This window comes from Zingiber officinale, chromosome 8B (assembly GCF_018446385.1).
Source record: "Zingiber officinale cultivar Zhangliang chromosome 8B, Zo_v1.1, whole genome shotgun sequence".
Classification (NCBI taxonomy): Eukaryota; Viridiplantae; Streptophyta; class Magnoliopsida; order Zingiberales; family Zingiberaceae; genus Zingiber; species Zingiber officinale.
The window spans coordinates 55,846,847-55,867,419 of NC_056001.1; the positions used below are offsets into that span (position 1 = coordinate 55,846,847).

At 34.1% G+C, this 20,573-nt stretch overlaps 2 protein-coding genes across 2 annotated transcripts; both read right to left on the bottom strand.

Annotated features, from left to right (window-relative positions):
* Positions 1 to 1,013: 1,013 nt before the first annotated feature.
* On the bottom strand, positions 1,014 to 10,741 carry LOC122015472 (beta-catenin-like protein 1). The gene is made up of 8 exons (XM_042572376.1): positions 9,564 to 10,741; positions 3,311 to 3,395; positions 2,602 to 2,698; positions 2,443 to 2,506; positions 2,281 to 2,337; positions 2,149 to 2,186; positions 1,987 to 2,068; positions 1,014 to 1,405 (listed from the first exon to the last, which is right to left on the bottom strand). The coding sequence occupies exons 1-8, from the start codon at positions 10,638 to 10,640 to the stop codon at positions 1,316 to 1,318; spliced, it is 1,590 nt and encodes a 529-aa protein (XP_042428310.1). The 5' UTR covers positions 10,641 to 10,741; the 3' UTR covers positions 1,014 to 1,315.
* A 491-nt stretch (positions 10,742 to 11,232) lies between these two features.
* On the bottom strand, positions 11,233 to 14,166 carry LOC122014261 (putative plant UBX domain-containing protein 14). The gene is made up of 6 exons (XM_042570436.1): positions 13,960 to 14,166; positions 13,779 to 13,885; positions 13,220 to 13,379; positions 12,347 to 12,437; positions 11,875 to 12,065; positions 11,233 to 11,789 (listed from the first exon to the last, which is right to left on the bottom strand). The coding sequence occupies exons 1-6, from the start codon at positions 14,059 to 14,061 to the stop codon at positions 11,625 to 11,627; spliced, it is 816 nt and encodes a 271-aa protein (XP_042426370.1). The 5' UTR covers positions 14,062 to 14,166; the 3' UTR covers positions 11,233 to 11,624.
* Positions 14,167 to 20,573: the final 6,407 nt, after the last annotated feature.

Genomic DNA, 20,573 nt, shown 5'->3' on the forward strand with positions numbered 1-20,573 from the left:
GCGACCTCGCGACTGCAAGAGGTGGGCGACCTCGCACCAGCAAGAGGCGGTCGAGCGAGGAAATCCCCAAGAATGACGAAATTGCTGCAACTAGAGAAAGAAAGGGAAGGGTTGATTTAGGTTACGAAGAGGGCTCAGGCAAAAAAAAAAAAAACATATTAAGAAAAAAATAATACGGGCTAATAAATTTTAGAGAAAAAATAGTTTATAATATTTGTGAATAATGAGATAAATTTATAAATGCCAGTTTATTTCATCACAAATTTTATTAATTTAGAAACTAATTTTTTATCTCAATTGTTTATATTTTAAATGATATTTTTAACATTTTTTAAAAAATCTATTTATACTTAATATTTTTTTAAAAACATTATAGAAAATTTTATTTCAAATTTAATTTTATACATTATATTTTTAAAAATAAAATAAATTTATCTTCGTTAAATTTTAAATAATTTTTTTTACAGAAATATGGTTTCAAACTCTATTTATAATCCATATTTATTTTTTTAATAAAAATTTATATTTTATTTTGTCTTCCATTGGTTTTAAATTTTGGTTCTATTTTTATATTATATTTTATTAAAGTAAAACAAATTAGTGATTAGTATAAAATCAATCTTTGATTTATAAAAATCAGAAACAGATTTTATTTCTGTTTCAAATATTCATTTATAATTTATAGTTATTTTTATTTATAAAAATTTATTGATAATTTCATCTCAAATTCATTTTAAATTCTATTTCAAATTTATTTTTGTATATTATATTTTATTTAATTAAAATGAATTAATAATTCTATATTAAATCTGATTTACATAAATTTGAAATAGATTTTATTTTCATTTTAAAAATTCATTTCTGAAGCCCTACTTTCGTGTAGTGTAAATCCGATAAAGATAGAGAGGGCGGGTAGAAAATCCAATTCAAATCAAATTCATTGTCATCCCTGCCCTCATTTCAGAATGTCACTTAACTTTCATAAAATCATCAAAATGATAAAGAGGAAAAGATTTTAAAATGATGAAAAGTATTTAATCAATTTTAAAGATATTGAAGAATATTTTGAAAACAAGATGATCGAAAAACACTTAAACCTCAAATCCAACTTGTGCTCCCCACAAATTACAGTTCAGAACATGAATTAACAGAACGCCAGTCAAATCCCAAGAACATGATCTTCGAGTTAATTCAAATGACATGCGAAGGGAACACATGCATGAGAAAAGATCACAAAAGCTTCTCTTTACTAGTATCTACTAGCATCCGCCGTATATCGAATCGATATGATGTTGCTCTCGACCACAGGAATGCTTTAAAGTGCAGAGATGAACTTTTGGATCTTTGCTTGAGCTCGTTCTTTCTCTTCAGGTCCATCAAGATCTCCAATGTTATCATGATACTCCTACAATATATACAATTAGCATAGTAGAGAAAAAAAATATGCATTTTATCAGATATTATGACTTGCTACATTTGACAGATCATGTGAATCTTTACACAAATTTATTTGAATGAAAATAAACTCTCATAATCATAAATGTATCGAGTATTGAATCCTTGGCGTTGATATACTGACAACATAAAGTCGAAAGTCCTAAAGTTTTCTGCCTCCAATGAACAGTTGGAACTTCAAAACTTATCAACTTTTCCAAAGGTTGAGCTTTTACAAAGAGCGACAAAAGAGAAGCCACACGCCCCTTGAGTCTCCCATATGAACCGAACAAAGTGCCTCACTTTGACCTATAGTCCATTCCACTGCAACCCAGCTGTTTGACCCGGGACAACCATCGACCATCTTAGGTGAACCTATATAACCCTAGCTAACCTTGGCCGAAACCATAACAATAGTCATAACTCCAGAAACTACAGATGGAACTTGAAAGCTCTATGTTGGCAGCTAATAGTTATATTGAGAGAAGCAAAAAAAGACAAAAGCAAGAGAACGATAGTTATCAAACCGAGCATTTATAAGTGAATGCATACTTGAAGAATCTCTCCCACATCGTTCTTTGTCAATCTATTTTGTTTTAGTAGTAGCTCAATCCTCTCCCTTATTTTGGGATGACTGCAATAAAAAATTAACCTCAAATGAAAAGACGAGCAGAGATGATAAGATAGGAAAATATCTCTTTTAGGATGGCTTACTCAGATGACCAGAGATGTCCCAAAATTACAGCAATTAACTGCAAATATAGAAGGGACTCAGAAAGTGAATAAACTATAGTGAAGGAATGGGAAAGAATTACACATTGTAATCGTCTGCTATCTTGTGCATACTTGAAGAGTGTAAAGCCCAGCTTCTAGCTTTCGGTTGTAGAGCTCCTCTTCGTCAATCTATATATTGAGTACAAGGTTAGGCTTTGCAATGCAAGCATTTACTGGTCCCAGATTTGTCCACAATGGATATTGGAAGAATAGGGAATCAGGTAAGAAAGTGACCTCTAAATCGTCCAATTCAAGTGAATCAAGCCTTTGAGTCTCTGATTTTACCCTGTCAGAGTATCTACAAAATTTGAAGAGGTAAGAAACCACTAGCCAAGAAAAAATTGGACAGAAGCAATACACCAAGGAAATGAGAATCAGAGTTCCTAACTTAACCTCATATAGAGTTCCATGAGTCGGTCTATCTTTTCAAACTCATTTTCTACAAATTTGCTCAATAATCGGTCCCTTCTTGAACCTCTCAAAATGCCACCTGTCAAGAGATGCAATGAATAGCAAAAGGAATGTTAGTATGTTTAAAATATAAATAAAATTTAAGAAAAAGATGCATAACAATTTACTAAGGCCCAAATCAGGTTTCAAGTTCAAATTACTCAAATTTACAATGTAAACTGCAATCTGCCAAACCTAAAGGTACAGGAATACAGAAGTTGGGATAACATGTAGTCTATTTCTCTATTAGCAGTATATAACCAAATAAAATCCAACTTACAGTTTTTTTAAATACAAAATGAATTATTTGCCCATAGTGCCATCATTTCCATTTAATATTCCTAAAGTATGAAATGATTTACTATCATCTTTCCTTTTCTATAAAATATTTATGGTCAAAACTTCATTGTAACATCCAACTTCCATTAGAAAGGGCATTTTTTTTTGTATTTACTTTATTTTCCCCACAATGAAGGGCTTTTGTTTGTTGAAGAGCACTTACAACCCATGTAATAATCCAGTTTTGGCTCCAAAAAAAAAAAATCTGGACATTCCAATTAAAATAATGTAAAATAAATTTATCCAACAGCACTAACTGAGGCACAAAGAACATGATAGAAATGCATTCTAGGCACTTGACTTGGTAACTCACCAAATAATGAAGCAATAAGTGAAACAATGCGCTCTTCCAATTCCTCCTGTGATCTATCTCTCTTATTTTTCTTCTTCAATGGAATCTGTATGGTATTTGGAATAACAAAATGGTAAGAGCATACATAACAAAGGTTTCAAAAAGCATATGCTAATAAGCGGGTATGCAGTCAAACCACCAAATAACACATGCAAAGCAAACACATGTAGGGGGCAGAAGCATATGCAATTATACAAGCAACATCAATGTTATTGACAATAATTCAAAATAATGCATAGGAATTTGTGTGTATAAGTACCACATAATATATTCAATTAATCACATTAAATTAATCATCCTAAGAAATATATGATTCCATTTAAACTTCTCTACATATTGATCCAAGAAAATTACACAAAATAAAACACAACATTAATGCTACGAGTCAGCCAATGCTACGAATTTGGTATGGCCACAAGGCAACCTTACAAGAAACACACATGCAAAGTGATGTTTAATTTGTTATTCTGATTGTTTATTTTATTAGAAACAATAGCTTATTGGCTTAAGCAATCCATAGAATATGATTCTGATAGTTTAATTTGTTATAAATGATCCAACCAAATTGGTATTATTGACATGCAATGCATATTAGTCAATCAAAGCAATATGTATATATATATGGTTTGAGCAATCCATTGAAAATGATTCTGATTGAAATAAAGAAATGATCCAATTAAATTGGTTTTGTTGACATGACTTGGATTTTAACAAGATGGAAATTGGTTTCAGTACACGGTTCTTATGTGGTCATAAGTGGATGTAACTTGGTGCTCACTACTTCAGATATAATGAATTAAAGAAGAAAATAGAAAACCAAAGGATAGACAAGTCGTATCTATATTCCAAGTTAACTATCATCATGTAAACAAACAAGAAGCGTATAACAAGCTCAAAGCAACATTAATAAGTTAAATGCTCCCTTCAAAACACAGAAACCACCAACTTAAAACACAATAGATCACCATGTTCTGAGGACAACATGAAGAAATTATATTACCTACGAGACCACTTGTTCTCTTGGCCAACTACTTCACATAGATTCCTCTTCCAGTAACTTTACCTATGTAATCTGACATGTACTATTTCAATCCAAAACAAAAGTAGGTTTTGCCTGTATCATACAAGCTGAAGTAATATGTGTTGCACAATAACGATCCAAACAATTGCCAACAAAATTCTCAAACTTGTGTATACTATGGGGGATATTTTATCAACTAGAGCAAACTCTTTATAAAGGATTACAGTACATGATACTTGTCAAAAGGTTATTGCTCATTATGAGAATCCAGTAACATATATTCTGAGATAATTCCAACCAATGTTCTAAAACGCGCCCAAGGCGGCGCCTATGCGCTCGGCGGCCGACAACTGCACCGGAAAGGTGCTGGGCGGCCAGCCTAGGCGGTGTTGGACGGCACTAGACGCACGGAAATTTCGGGTTTCGTTTTTTTTCCATTTAAAGCCCTAATCACAGTCGGTTTGACTGCCTAACCTCCTCCGCCTCTTGCCTCCTCCGGAAAACTCTGCTCAACATAATCGGTAAGTTTTTCATTTATGTAATATTTTTTTTCCCTCCCGCGACACTTCCGGGTCACAGAACGCGTCCGACCCCGCCAAACTCGTCACCGAAAGCCTTCGGTGAAGTTTCTGATGCCACCGGAAGCTTCCGGCGATGGGTTCAGAGGCGGTGGACGTGTCACAGCGGCGGACGCCTCCCGCGTGTGTCGTTCAACACTCACGATTTTTCTTTTTTTTTTATAAATTAATTAATTATTTATTTAATTAAACAATTCCTCAATGAAATAAAGTAATTTAAGTAGGTTTTTATATACCCTAATTAAATTATCCCAACAAACCATATAAAAATATATATTTAAATTAAAGTCTTTTTATTAATTTTATTAATTTATTTATATTCTAATAATATTATATTTAAAATTTAAAAATCCTGATAACTATTATTAATTACTTTATATTTTGATATTTTATATTTAAAATTAAAATATTTTAATAAATCTTATTAGTCCATATAAATCATATTTATATTTAAAATTTAAAAAAACCTAATAAATTTTATTAATTTATTTATATTCTAATAATATTATATTTAAAATTTAAAAATTATAAGTATTATTAATTAATTTATATTTTGATATTTTATATTTAAAATTTAATAAATTAAATTAAAAATCTATATTAATTTTAAATTTTATATTATTAATTTTATATTCAAAATTTAAAAAATCTTAATTATTAATTTATTTATATTCTAATAATATTATATTTAAAATTTAAAATTTGATAACTATTATTAATTAATTTATATTTTGATATTTTATATTTAAAATAAAAATTCTAATAAATCTTATTAATCATATTTATAAATTTATATTAATAATTAATAAAAATCCTAATGAATTTTATTAATTTATTTATATTCTAATAATATTATATTTACAATTTAAAAATTCTGATAATTATTATTAATTAATTTATATTTTAATATTTTATATTTAAAATTAAAACATTCTAATAAATCTTATTAATCCATATAAATCATATTTATATTTATATTTATATTTATATTTAAAAATTTTAAAAAATCCTAATAAATTTTATTAATTTATATAAATCACATTTATATTCTAATAATATTTTTTTTAATTTATATTATTTTTTTACTGTTTTATATCCTAAATTTATTCTTAAATCACTTTTTAGGCTATCACAATTACAATGACAAACAATCCATCTTCAACGGTATCCGTTACTCAACCCGAATCCGGAATTCTTAGGAGAAAGTCAAATGACATTGGATAGGAGTATGAGATGCTGATTAATTCTAAGAACCTCGACAAAATTAAATACAAGATGTGTGAAAAAATGATGTCGGGGGAGTGTATAGGATCAATGAGCACATAGGAAATATACCTGGAAATATATCTAGTTGTCGAAAAGCATCTCAAGAAGATAAAAATAAGTGCAAACAGACTACTTTAGAAGGGAGGAATAGAAAAAATAACAAAATAATGGAAGAACAAAGTTGTAGAGCAGAGGTGACTATTTCTCTAGACGAAGAAGAAGGTCCTGAAATTGAAAGGATAGATGGAATTAAAAAAATCTCTTTCACCTGGGCCCATGGATAGATATGCATCGGTAATTGCTCTAGATAATGGAGGTTCCAATGGAAGTAAAGTACTTCGCCAAAAAAATATAAATGAATCTCTTTTCAAAAAGAGAACTCAACAAGTTCAACAATATATTAAGAGATGGGTTTATGAAAATGGAATCTCATTCAATCCTGTTAATAATGATAGCTTCAAACAACTAATGGAGGCAGTGGGTCAATTGGGACCTGGATTCAAGCCTCCAACTCAATATCAACTTAGGGAGCTTGAAAGCTAAAGTTAAAAGAACAAAACAACTGCTAAAGAAACATGAAGAATGGCCAAAGAATGGGTGATCAATCATGATAGATGCATGGAGTGATAGAAAAAGAAGAAGCATCTTAAATTTGTGTTAATTGCAAACTGGGTATTACATTTTTAGCGTCTAAGGAGTCTTCAGACGAGGTACATACAACTGAACTTATTTTTGAATATGTTGAACAAGTAGGAGCTCAAAATATTGTTCAAATTGTAACGGACAATGCCACCAACAATATGGTTGTAGCTAAACTGATGAGAGAAAAGAGACCTGGATCTTTTGGAGTTCATGTGCAATAATCTCATGCTTGAAAGTATTGGCAAGGTTCCACGATATAAAAAAGTTATTGAGCAAGCCAAGTCTTTTACCATTTTTATTTATGCTCACCATAAGACTTTGTCATTGATGAGAAGTTTTACAAAGAAGAGAGATATAGTCCGACCAGGAGTTACCAGGTTTGCATCAAATTTCCTCACATTGCAAAGTTTGATTAAAAAAATCTTAAACGTCATGTTTACAAGTGATATGCAGGAGAAATGTAAATGGTTAAAAACAAACAAAGTGAAATTAGCTTACTCTATTGTGATGAGCATGAGATTTTGGAATGGTGTGACACTTTGTTTGAAAATATTTACTCCTTTAGTAAGAGTTCTTCGATTAGTAGATGGAGATAGAAAGTCATCCATGAGGTTTCTATATGGAGAGCTTCTTCAAGCTAAAGAAGATATCAAGGTGGCCCTGAACAACGTGGAATCAAATTATCAACCTATCATAGTGATTATTGAGTCAAAAATGAAGGATAGACTTGATATATCATTGCATACCACTGCATTTTTGTTAAATCCCTATTTTTACTATAAAGATAGTTCTATTACTCTTTATGAGGAGGTCACGATGGGAATTTTTTAATGTATGAAAATTTTGCATGCCAATGATACAATTATTAACAAGGAATTTGCAAAATACAGAGACAAGACTAGATTATTTGGAAAAACATTTGCAGCAAAAGCATGTGAAAAAAAATAATGATATATTTGATTCATGTGCATGGTGGAGTACATGATGCTCACACACCCAACTTGCTAAGAGTGACATTGAGGATGCTTCATTAACTACAAGTTCATCTAGGTGTGAAAGAAGTTGTAGTGCATTCGAAGGAGCAAGCTTTAAACTTTTAAGTCTTTAAGTAAAGTAAAATATTAATTTTTAAATTTTTATATTCATGTTACTAACTATAATATTTACTCTCTCTTTTTTTTAATTCATACATAGAAAAAAAATAGGTTGGATATCAACAAATTGAACAATCTAGTATTTGTCCAATTTAATACTAGATTATTAAACAAATAAAAAAGAGAAAAAAAAAGAAGAATGATGATGTCCTTCTTGCAAAAGATGCTTCAAGTGCATAAGGTTGAATTGTGGATGGTGGAGAAGATGATGAAGTTGAACCAGATTCTAGGCTCACATGGCAAATGGTTGATGAAGCAAGTGGAGCAGATGGAAATCTATAACTCCGAAGAAGCTCTAGAATGAGAGAACTAGGATGATTTTGCATCCGAAGAAGAGGAGGAGGATCACAATGATGATATTGAGTTTGTGTCCAATAAAGAACAAGTTGCTGAAATTATGGAGAAGAAGAAGTAGAATAAATTTGATGTTGAGTTTGTGTACGATGATATTGAGTTTGTGTCTAATGATATTTTATTAGTGTAACTTTGAACTCATTTTAATTTTGATGTTATTGTGTTGGGGTTATAATATGTGATTATTATGTAAATTATGTTGATACCGAGGAATCCGCCTAGCGGTGCCTAATCCCCATTTAGGTGGCCTAGGCGCTAGGCGCTGGTCTAGCGCCCGATTAGCACCTAGATTATTTTAGAACCTTGATTCCAACCATTGGGAAATTACTTCTAAAAGTCTATTAACCGTCATCACATCAAAGTCAAACCGTGCTGCTTACAACTTTTGGGAACAACTACAGGAATTTCATACTTCAATTAGGCTCTCTGCAAGGTTCTACAAATATTCAATTCAATTAAATCATGTTTTATTACATTGGCTAATATTTTCTTTCATCTCCCTCTTCTAAATGCAGAATCTATTTGTTGCCATTTAACACATCCATCTCAACATTTTTTTTCGCTTAGTTTATTATCTAATAGAGTTACACCTAAGTGCTTTCAGCTTTTGCCTTCTTATTATATCCTTTCTAATGACCCATGCATCCATTTTAGCATTCACATCTCTACTACTATATGCGGTGTTTAAAAGTCCAATTACTCATTAGAAGGCTACTAAGAGTATTAAAAGGTAAATCCAAAAAGCATGCGTTTCCAGATAATTGTTTCCATATATACCACTTCAAAGTTTGCTTTAGCATACATATCCTACAAATTGTAAAAATTTGCAGACGGTCATTGAACTAAATATTGACTAGTTAGTTGTAAGCACAAACGGCAAGTAACATATATTTGTGCCAATACAATTCGTGAGGAAAAAATAATTTAGGTTTTTTTATATAATTAATAAGTACTGGGGCGAGTTTACTAGATGGTTGATTATAACATTAAAATTAAAATCAAAACAGATGAAGTTCATATTAATACAAATAATATATTAGATATATAAATTAAAGTTCAACTCTTCTGGTTGCAAATATGTAATGTTCCATCTTGCATATGATAAATATGTTTAAAAAAAAAAAATGAGCTACAACTAGAGCTAAGATGCACAAGGAACATTGAAGTGACACAAGGCAACAAAGGAGAATGGCACTTGCCTTACCCATGAATGCAGCAAAAGCCGTCTTCAATCCCAGCACATCCACAAACCGCTCACATGCTGGAGAATATTTTGTCATTGCAAAATCAAGTGCTCTGATTGCCGACCCATAGGCAGACTTCTTCTGCTTCATGATAATGATCATAAGCTCCACTCCTTCAGACTTCAAAAACCTCTCTTTGTTCTCCATTGGCATGAGAAGGCAGCACAAGCAGTCGAAGAGGTTCTCAAGCATCTCCTCTTCATCCTCCGTGTTTGGATCCCGCGACTTGTACACCGCCACCGCCTGCAGAACCGCATCGACTCCATTTATCTGACCCAGCCGCTTCTGGTTCGCAGGGTTGTTCTGAAGCAGGATTGCCAGAATCTCCGATGCATACTGCTTGTTTGCATCAAATTCACGCACCTTTATCCTGCCAAGAAGCCACCGAAGCAGCTTGGTCCGCTCACAAACAAGCTCAGCAACAGCAGGTTTGACCTCGATGAGGTTCTCGATTGTGGAAAGGGTACTATGAATCGCCGCCGCCTCATCAGGGTCGGCCTCCGAGAGACGGGCAAGGTTCTGAACGAGGAGCTCGAGGGCATTGTTCTCAAGGAGGGCGTCCACCAGGGCACGAACAGGCTCCTCATTGTCGTCGTCCTCTCCGATGACATCTTCATCAGTGAGGTCCATGAGGAGGGAAACCACGTCGACGGCGATATCAGGATTGTCGTGGCCAAGCAGGCCAACAAGGGAGGGGACGGTGTTAAGAGCGAGGAGCTCCGGGTAGAGCTCGGGGGCACCAGCAAGGATCCGGAGGCGCTCGATCTCCTCATGGAGCTCGACCTCCGAGTCGGCGAACTTCTCCGGCTGGTCCGGGTACTTCATGCGGGCCTCGAGGTTATCCCTGAGCCGTCGCTCAAAGGCGAGGACCAGCTTCTTGAGAGCGCGCACGTCGAGCACCTCCACCCCGCCGTTCTGGGCCGACTTCTCCACTGCCTCCAGGAGAGAAAGGTCGACGCCTTCTCCGTTGAAGGGGGCAATCGAGGGCGAATCGCTGCGCATCCGCTTGGCAGGCTGGTGGTAGTCCTCCATGAAGAAGGCGAGGATAAACCCTAACCCTAAACTTGCCGGGAAGCGTTAGACGGCAGATCAATCGGAGTGAAGATCGTGGCTGTGACGCGTGACAGCAGAGGTCAGACGGGAAGGCGATGGCAAATTTGCAATTATCTATCGAATCAAACTCGGCCCATGTTGAAGCCCATATGATTCCATATTGAGGCTAAAAATCTATATTAGGCCCAATAAAGGCCCGAATTAATTATAGGATCATTTTTTAGTCATTTAGATAATTTTTTAAAAAAATAATAGACTGTAGTTAATTTCAAAAATTGTCCAAAATCAAACTCAAAGTGTTTCATTTTTAAAAATAAAATAAATTAAATTATCTAGCACGTAAGAAATAATTATTGATATAAAAATTTAAACAATTAACTTATAATTATACTTTAAATGGAAAATAGGAAATAGTGAATGACATAAAAATTAATCAATTAAATTATTGGTGTATAGTAATTAATGATTTTAAAATTCTTTTGGAGGTGTTATTATTAAAGTGTTAAAATACTAAAAATATTAAAATAAAATATTTTTAATATTAAATTTAATTATTTAAAATTATAAATACTTTGGAACAAGAACAATCTTTTCTATTAAACTTATGATATCGACAAAGTATGGAACAAGAGTATCTTCTCCATTCATAACTATTGAAGAAATAAAGAACAGGGAATGAACCAAAAAAACTACTATAAATCATAACTTCAATTCATTCCATGCAATTCCGTAATTTGAAAGCCCCTTGCCAAAACATAGTCGAGCTAGTTAGGTCTGGATTCGCCCGTGGCTACAGTTTTCACTGACGCCTTAGTTCTTCGATGTGCAACGGTGTCGAGAATGAGAATCTAATGGTATTTCTTGGTAGCTATGCACAAGGTTATTCAAGTAAGCATGGCAGGCATTACAGAAACCTTTCTTGCTGCAAATTTGGATCCCGAATCATCCGCAAACTAACCCTATTCAATCCCAAACCAATGTGATTAGCCAATTTGATAATCCGGCTTCTTCAAAAGTTAGGTTGCTATGGTATGTCAGAGTTTTTGATGCACCGGGGATGACTTGAGTGAAGTGGAAACCTCGCTTTTGCCCATCCTCTAGATGCAAAGAACAGAAAGACCACAGAAGCTGCATGGACGATGATGAAAGTCATGGTAGATTAGGGACATGAAATGAAGAGATTGGAAAGCGACTTTGATAGAAAAAGTATTACCTTTGTTGAGTCAGCTCGGAAAAAGTTTCGCTGGATAAAATGTCCGTCATCAGGGAGACGAATCCGTATCCTACAAACTTCTTTGGTATCCTGTGGTTCTTCTGGAAGAATAGGATAACCACTTGAGAAGGCTCCACCATTTTTGTCTAGGTTAGGTTCATCCTCAAGTTGGCGTAGCCTTTTAGAAGGATCTATCAGGGATAAACAATGAAGGCAAGGTGAATACAGAAGAACTTGGTATCCTGGAATCCAAACTTGTAATGTTTATTGTTAGTGGTCGAATCTGATAATTGTTAGTTTGAAGCTAAAAATAATCCAAAAAATCCCTAATATCTATATGACTTGCACAAATTGAAGATGAAATTTCAGTAGTTGTCATCAATAACAAAAGGATGAGAATTTCATTGAGCAACCAATTTGTTTGATTTGATCAAAAGATGTTTTATATAGTAAGCAACAGAGCCTGAATTACCTTGTATGTTCAGCAATGTAGAATCAAAAGGTCTTCGACGTTTTTGACAAAGAGAAGAATGATTTGCCTTGGGACCAAACAGAAGAAAACCCTACAAAAGAAATAATGTCAACAATGGAGATCTGAGTTAATCATATACAGGAAAGATAATAACTAGAGATCTTCAGTCAAATTTCATTCATTGACAATTACAAGGATTAGCATTTTAGATTATTATGTAATTTTCCTCCGAAGCCGACCCCACCTAGTGGGATAAGGCTTGATTATAGCTGTATGTAATGTTCCTCCCTATAATGTATATGACGCAAAGTTAGTGTAAAAGAGATAACAATCTATTTTGCAGCTATTAGGCAGTTGCAATTTGTACAAGCTGAATCAATTAGAGTTGGAATCAAAATCAATAGGAGAGAAAAAAAAAACTTGCATGAACAGTTATCATTCGATCAAAAGTCCTACATAAATTCCAATCATTGAAGAAACAAAATATAAGTTGTGACTCTCAAAAAATCAAAACTCAACATTTCTTGTTACTGTAATCCATCACACTAATGTAAATAAGCAATATTTTGCATATAGTATTTGATATATTACCAACATTAAATGCCAAACAGAACTGTCCTCATATTGACAGGCCTGGTGAATGAAGGGTTCCCAAACGACCCAAATATAAAAGACAACCAAATTAGGTATAAGATGACTAAGCATACTAAATCATACTCATAGATATACACACATTTCCTAAATTGAATCATTTGAAATTTGTAAATAACTAATTCATTCTCCATATTTTTCCTGAAACTGCAGGAAAAATTTAGCAAATAAATATCCAAGTGACATTACTGAGAAAGCAAGAGAACTTAATAGTATAGTCACCTGGTCAGAAATTCCTTGGCGTATCAAGTCAAGTGGCAGTGAAGAAAGCTTATCATGGGAAGCATTTGCTGTTGAAGGTACACTTTCTTTTGACTCCCATGCAGCTCGCCTTGATACTAAATCAGAATTGCACGACGCAAGCACTTGATCTGATTGAAGCCTGAAGTAGAATGGACGAAAAAGACAAGATTAACAATGTTACATATAACACAGTCTTATCAACAAACCTATGTTACTGGTCAATATCCCTTTTTGATCCTAATAATCCTTATCTTGTTACAATCTAATCAAAGTTTTGACATTTCTTAGGCCAAACAATTTGTTAGATTTGAATGTCCTTGCTAAAGCTACAAATTGGATCTTGGTTGACATGAGAAGTAGATATCTATTCGGAATAACATAAGATTTTTTTTATTGAGCTTAAAAGGTAAAATTTCTCTTTCTTTATTATCTAATTAGAACGCAAACAAGTGAAAGAAGCCAATTTTCAGAACACAATTTCACAAATCCATCCAAAAACTAAACTAAATTTGATGGGCAGCGTGCCGACCAAGCTCACCTAAAATTTCCATTGATCGGCGGAGGCATGGAAGGCGATGATACCCCACCGCCATCTTTGACATGAGCGAAGAGTCGAATAGCGTCGTGAAGATTCCACCTTGTTGCCTGCGCAATCCGTCTATCGCGTTAGGAACAGATCGGGGCTCCGAGGGACGAATTGATGCAGAAAGGGGTCGTACCTGAAGGAACTGGGTGGCGATGGCGGTGGTCTGGCCGACAACGATCTGGAGGAAGGACGAGACCAGCAGCTGCTGCTCCTCCATCGATGGGAGGAACTCCATGGAACTTCAGGTTAGGGTTCCGATTTAGAAGGCAGGGAAAGAAAACGATCTCGATCTTATTCTCTGTCACTGTATTTATAGAGGTTCGATCGGAACAGAAATAGAAAAAAAGAATTGATTTGAGTTTCAAAAATATGGGAAATTCGGATCTCTTTAAATAAGTAAAGTAATAACCACAAAACAATAAATAAATAAATAATGTATATTTTTTTATATATTTAGGTTATTCATTTGAATGAAATTAAAAGAACCGGAATAATTTGTTTTATTTTTTAAAAAAATAATATTTTAAAAATTAAAAAAACACTTTAATTAATTCTACTATTTCAACTCCAATTTATTTTCTTTGACCATTCTTTTTTATGTCAATTTAGGATGAATAGTTAATCAATCAATAGACTTCCCGGGTTAAGATATCACCACCGAGAGAGAAAATATGATGAGAGAGAATAAGGAAAGAGAAGTAATATGAAAAAAATATATATATATATATATATATATATATATATATATATATATATATATATTGATATTTGATATTAAGGGAGAAAATTTTAGTTTTAGATCAAGGGTATTTTTGAAATAAGAGAATATTTTGATTGATGAAAATAGGGTAATGACTCATTGAAGGAGTGGTACATGGGAATGAGTTATTACCCAATTTCAAATATTCATTCCCTTATTTGTATTTCTATTCCTATAATCCAAGCATTAACAATGACAATCAATTATTCTCATTCTCATTTCCCACTCCTATTCCCCTAAACCAAACGCTCCCTAAGATTATTTTTAAGAGATATTTCAAACATTTTAAGTCGATATAGGGAACTTGAGAATTCCATTCAAAATACCTAATTATATCTTAATTATCTAAACATGTTCGTGTTAGTGTGTGCACTTATGTATTAAGATACTCCTTATGTATTTTGTGGATAATTATTTAATAAAGGCAAGAATTTATCATTAATTATTTACTTTCTGTACGTATATGATTAATGATAAAGTCCTACAGATTAATCGATATATTAATATGAAAACAACCCTTGATTGGATAGATATCTAGAGGGGACATGGATATCTAGATCAACGCTGAGTATGACTAGGTCGAAATAGACCGGAGGGATGGATATCCAAGTTGTACTTGGAGGTGCCTTGAGTTTAGAGGTACACTGGACATGACCTGCTCAAGAGGAGACCACATATTAAGTATCATTGGTTATTCCTCTTATGAACGAGTGAACTGATCTTTTGACTTGATACCTTCATTTATTCTATGCGTGGAGTTATGTGTTTTGACGTCGTTAAAAGCAGTCTTTAATCGGATTATGATTAATACGGTAGTTGGGTATATGACAAACCGTAGAGAGAATAGTGTTGAGTCAATAGAGGATTCATGACTCTCTTAGATTAGAAGTTAACATCCTGGCCGCTTGATAGAGATATTAGTGACTCAAAATCCATAGCCATGGGAGGAATGATTTATCATTCAAGAAGAGTCTATTATATCTTGGAAATCAAGTAAAACAATTAATTTGATAATGATGCATAATGTATCAAATTAATTGGGATGTAGGCTTAGATGAAGAGATTGAATTACACAATAATCAATTCATAGTGGTTTACAGTTTATGACTAATATTAATTTTATCGCGTTAGGTGGCTAAAAACTGTTGCTAGACGGTTACCTTAGTGTGTGTATAGATTTACACTAACTTCGTGTATAAAACCTAGAGGGTCGCACGCATAGCACGTAGACATGAACAATGGTATCGGAAGCTAGTCGAGATAAAGATCAAATATAGATTTATTTGATACAAAGAAGAGAGAATTCGAATAGTCATAATCATGATGATTAATGGAGAATTCGAAGAGTCATCATAATGATAATTAATGAAGAATTTGAAGAGTTATCATAATGAAGGTTATAAATGAAGAGTTTATGGAGCCTATAACTCTTCATCTTTCTAATTAATGAAGATCATAAATGATGAATTTATTGAGAACTTGACTCTTCGTATTCCTTGGAGGCTATAAGTAGCCATCCTCGGAAAGATGCGAGAGTATAATTGATTCTCTCCGAGTTTCCCTCGTCAACTTCTTCTTCGTTTGGAAGAGATCGTAGTGTTTCCAAGGCTTTGTCGATCCAAGAGGCTAGCACCTAACGGATTGTGTCAAGTTCGTGATCTAGTGCGCGTGGATACCACTAGAGGAGTCACACGTGGGGCTCTTATCTATCTGTGATATTATTCACACCTATCGAGGACTCGAGGTATGTTTTATATTATTTTATGTAAAACTATATGTACCACGAAAGATCCATGATTCAATATATATCTTCCGTTGCGCTCTGAACCCAACAGTGGTATCAGAGCAAGGTTCGTGGTTGGATCATATTGTACGAAGTCGATTCTTCAAAATTTATTTGAAGAATCAGTGTTTCAAGAGATTTCAAAGAAATATTAATTTCTTTATTTCGAGTTATATACCGTAACATTTCATGATAGAAATGAATTTTGTCTAAAACCTGTAAAGTAATATGTGTTATAATTTAGATATAAATTCCTTATGGCATAAGTAGATTAACATGTTAACATCTCCGAGACCTATTTGTCTTAAAAGACTAAGAGGATTAATGGAGATAAATCTCGTAATGAGATTGTGCAAATGCACAAGAAGTTAATTATGGTGAGACATTTTAATAATTATAAAATCCCTTAAATATATTAAAGTCAAGATCTATTAAAAGCCCTCCACTAATAACTATGATGATAGTTAGAGTGTTTACATAAGTCGGTACAGCTCAGCTATGGGCTTGTGTCAAAACATCTATAATTTATCATAATTATTAGTGGATCGACTTAACTCAAATTTGTTGACTTGTTTAGCTCAGCTAAGGTTAACTGATTTGAGGGGCAAGTGTTGAGAATATAAGGCTCAACAAGAACATACCGAAAGTCGCATAGATTTGTGATTGCCAATTTAAGGCCTACTTGATGAATGTAGCATGTAGGTACAGCTCAACTGTGTGCATTCTATATGATTCAGGGTTTCGGCCCTATTAGGAATTGTTACCAACCAATTTTCGATTCTAACAGTGAGGGTTGTTGGACTTGAATAAAATAATAGGAGTTATGAAAGACCTTTATTAAATATATTCCACAAATACTAAAACTTTGTTTTAAATTTTAGATGACAAACACAAGTACCTTATCACTGCGAAGTATTCTTGAGAAAGAGAATATCCTCCTCAGTTCCAACTACTTGGATTGGTATAGGAAACTGAAAATCGTCATAAGACACGAGAGAAAAATTTACGTGCTCGAAGATGAACCACTGAAAGAGCCTACACCCAATGCTTCAGAGGAAGATCAGTCATATTATTCTCAGTATATAGAAGATGCACTGGATGTGCAATGTATCATGTTGTCTTCTATGTCTCCCGAGTTACAGAGACAACATGAGAACATGAGTGCTAGGGAGATTGATCAGCACTTGCATAAGCTCTTCCAAGAGAGTGTGAGAGTAGAGAGGTATGAAACCTCTCGAGCACTATTTCGTACCATGCTGGAGGAAGGAAACCAAGTTGGGTCTCATGCACTCAAGATGATCGGGTACATAGAGAGGCTCGAGAGCTTAGGTTCTAAGTTAGACCAAGACTTGGCTGTTGACTTAATCCTGTCATCACTACCTCCATCATTTTCTCAGTTTGTGTTGAACTTCAACATGAATAGCATGGACAAGAGTTTGACTGATCTGATAGTAATGCTGAAAACTGCTGAGAAGGATATGAAGGTAAGTCCTTCACTGCATGCAATGATGGTCAGAAAGACCAACAAGTGCCTAGCACCGGGAAGTTCAATCCCAAGGCTAATGTAGTGAAGAATCCTAAATATCAAGCTCAGAAGAAGCTTAAGAAAGGGATGAAGGTACCCCCAATCTGATGAGAAGGAGGTCATGTGCTTCCATTGTGGCAAGAAAAGTCACTAGAAGAAAACTGTTATAATTTCATGAAGAATAATGCCAGTGGAGCAGATGCTTCAGGTATCTTTATGATAGAGTGCAATTTTTCTATTTCTTCATCATGAGCCATAGATTCTGGAAGTAGTTCTCACATTTGTTCGAACATGCAGGGTCTAAGTAACCTCAGACGGTTGTCCAAGGGTGAAATGGACCTACGAGTAGCTAATGGAGCGAGAGTTGCTGCGTTAGCTGTAGGAACCTATTCAATAAATTTGCCTAGTAGACTTGTTTTGAATTTAGAAAACTGTTATTTTGTTCCTAGTTTCTCAAAGAATATCATTTCGGTGTCAAGTTTAGACACCAAGGGATTTGTATTTCAATTCAAGGACAAGTTATGTTCCTTTTATTTGAATAATATATTATATGGGAATGATTCATTGAATAATGGTCTTTATATTCTTAACTTAGATGAACCGATCTATTGTATTGAAAGTAAGAAACAGAAATTACATGACTCAAACTTAACATATCTCTGGCACTGTAGACTTGGTCATATAACCCAAAAACGCATCGCGATCAGTAATGGGTATTTGGACTCTTTTGAATTAGATCCCATAGATACATGTGAAGCATGTTTACAAGGCAAAATGACCAAGAAGTCATTCACCAAGATAGGTGAACGGGCAAAGGAACCACTAGAACTCATACATAGTGATGTTTATGGGCTATTGCAAGTTCAGGCTAGAGGAGCGTATACCTACTTCATGACTTTTACTAACGATTTAAGTAGATATGGATATGTCTACTTAATAAGACATAAGTCTGAAACTCTAGACAAGTTTAAAGAGTTCAAGAATGAGATAGAAAATCAACATGGCAAGAAGATTAAGGCCCTTCGGAGTGATCGAGGTGGCGAGAATCTAAGCCAAGAGTTCATTGATTACCTAAAAGAGTGTGGGATAATTTTTCAACTTACACCTCCTAGAACGCCGGAGTGGAATGATGTTTCAGAAAGGAGAAATCGTACACTCATGGATATGGTTAAATCAATGATGAGTCATGCAAGTCTTCCAATGTTATTTTGGGGTTATGCCTTAGAAACAGCAGCAGCACACACACTTAACCGAGTTCCAACCAAGACTGTAGATAAGACTCCTTATGAATTATAGTTTGGAAAGAAACCAAATTTGTCTTATCTTAAGATATGGGGTTGTGATGCTTATGTGAAGAATGAAAATTCTAATAAGCTTGCAGCAAGATCCATAAAATATACATTTGTAGGTTATCTCAAATCTACAATGGGATATTATTTTTATCTCCCAAGTGAGCACAAAGTTATTGTTGCTCGATATGCCACTTTCTTGGAAAAGGAATTTATTTCTAAAGAAAGTAGTGGGAGTAAAGTAAATCTTGAAGAAATTATAGACCCTACAAATAGGTTGGAAGATGAACAGTTGGATAATGAGATAGTGTCACAAGTACAAGTGTCTCCTTTATCTGAAACTGCTCAAGAAACGCGAGATCAACGTAAGTCTATAAAAATACACCGAGAGCCAAACAGATATGGTTGGTTGGTAACCCAAGATAAGGAAGTGTTACTCATCGAAGATGATGAATCATCGACTTACGAAGAAGCAGTTGCTTCAAATGATTATGAGAAATGGCTGAAAGCCATGAAATTTGAAATGGACTCCATATACATCAACCAAGTTTGGGAGTTGGTTGATGTGCCAGTTGGGGTAAAACCCATAGGGTGCAAATGGATCTTCAAGAAAAAGATTGATATGGATGGGAACATCAGTACCTATAAAGCTAGGCTTGTGGCAAAGGGTTTCAATCAATGTCATGGAATTGACTATGATGAAACATTTTCGCCCGTTGCAATACTTAAGTCCATTATAATTTTGCTAGCTATAGCGACTTACAAGAATTACGAGATTTGACAAATGGATGTTAAAATTGCTTTCCTAAATGGAAAATTACAGGAGGAAGTATATATGGTACAACCTTCCGGTTTTATAAAATCTGAGAATGCCAATAAGTTATGTAGGCTCAAGAAGTCCATTTATGGACTAAAATAAGCATCTCGGAGTTGGAATCTGTGATTTGACGAAGCCATTAAAGATTTTTCTTTTGTCAAAAATCCAAAAGAACCTTGCGTTTACAAGAAGGTTAGTGGGAGCAAGATTACGTTCCTAGTGTTGTATATTGATGATATACTTCTTATAGGCAATGACATCCCTAGCCTAGAATCTACCAAGACTTGGTTGGGAGAGTGATTATCAATGAAAGATCTTGGAGATGCAACTATGTCTTAGGTATTAGAATACACCGAGATAGACAAAGTAGGTTACTAGGGTTGAGTCAAGGTGTATACATTGATAAAATACTGAATAGATTCGGTATGCAAGACTCTAAGAGAGGATATTTACTAGTGTCACATGGTGTGCATCTTTCCAAGGCTATGTGTCCAAGAACACAAGAGGAAAGAAGTAGAATGTACAAGATACCTTATGCTTCGGCTATAGGGTTCATAATGTATGTTATGATAT

What these genes read in the sequence shown, in the direction of transcription:
- LOC122014261 (XM_042570436.1), bottom strand. Translation starts at nt 14,061, where the DNA reads ATGGAGTTCCTCCCATCGATGGAGGAGCAGCAGCTGCTGGTCTCGTCC. An exon ending in GCCAAGGAATTTCTGACCAG is followed by an intron (nt 12,438 to 13,219) that starts GTGACTATACTA and finishes TTTCTTTTGTAG; the next exon opens with GGTTTTCTTCTGTTTGGTCC. An exon ending in TCCGAGCTGACTCAACAAAG is followed by an intron (nt 11,790 to 11,874) that starts GTAATACTTTTT and finishes TCGTCCATGCAG; the next exon opens with CTTCTGTGGTCTTTCTGTTC.
- LOC122015472 (XM_042572376.1), bottom strand. Translation starts at nt 10,640, where the DNA reads ATGGAGGACTACCACCAGCCTGCCAAGCGGATGCGCAGCGATTCGCCC. An exon ending in TTGCTGCATTCATGGGTAAG is followed by an intron (nt 3,396 to 9,563) that starts GCAAGTGCCATT and finishes AATACCATACAG; the next exon opens with ATTCCATTGAAGAAGAAAAA. An exon ending in ATGTGGGAGAGATTCTTCAA is followed by an intron (nt 1,406 to 1,986) that starts GTATGCATTCAC and finishes TATATATTGTAG; the next exon opens with GAGTATCATGATAACATTGG.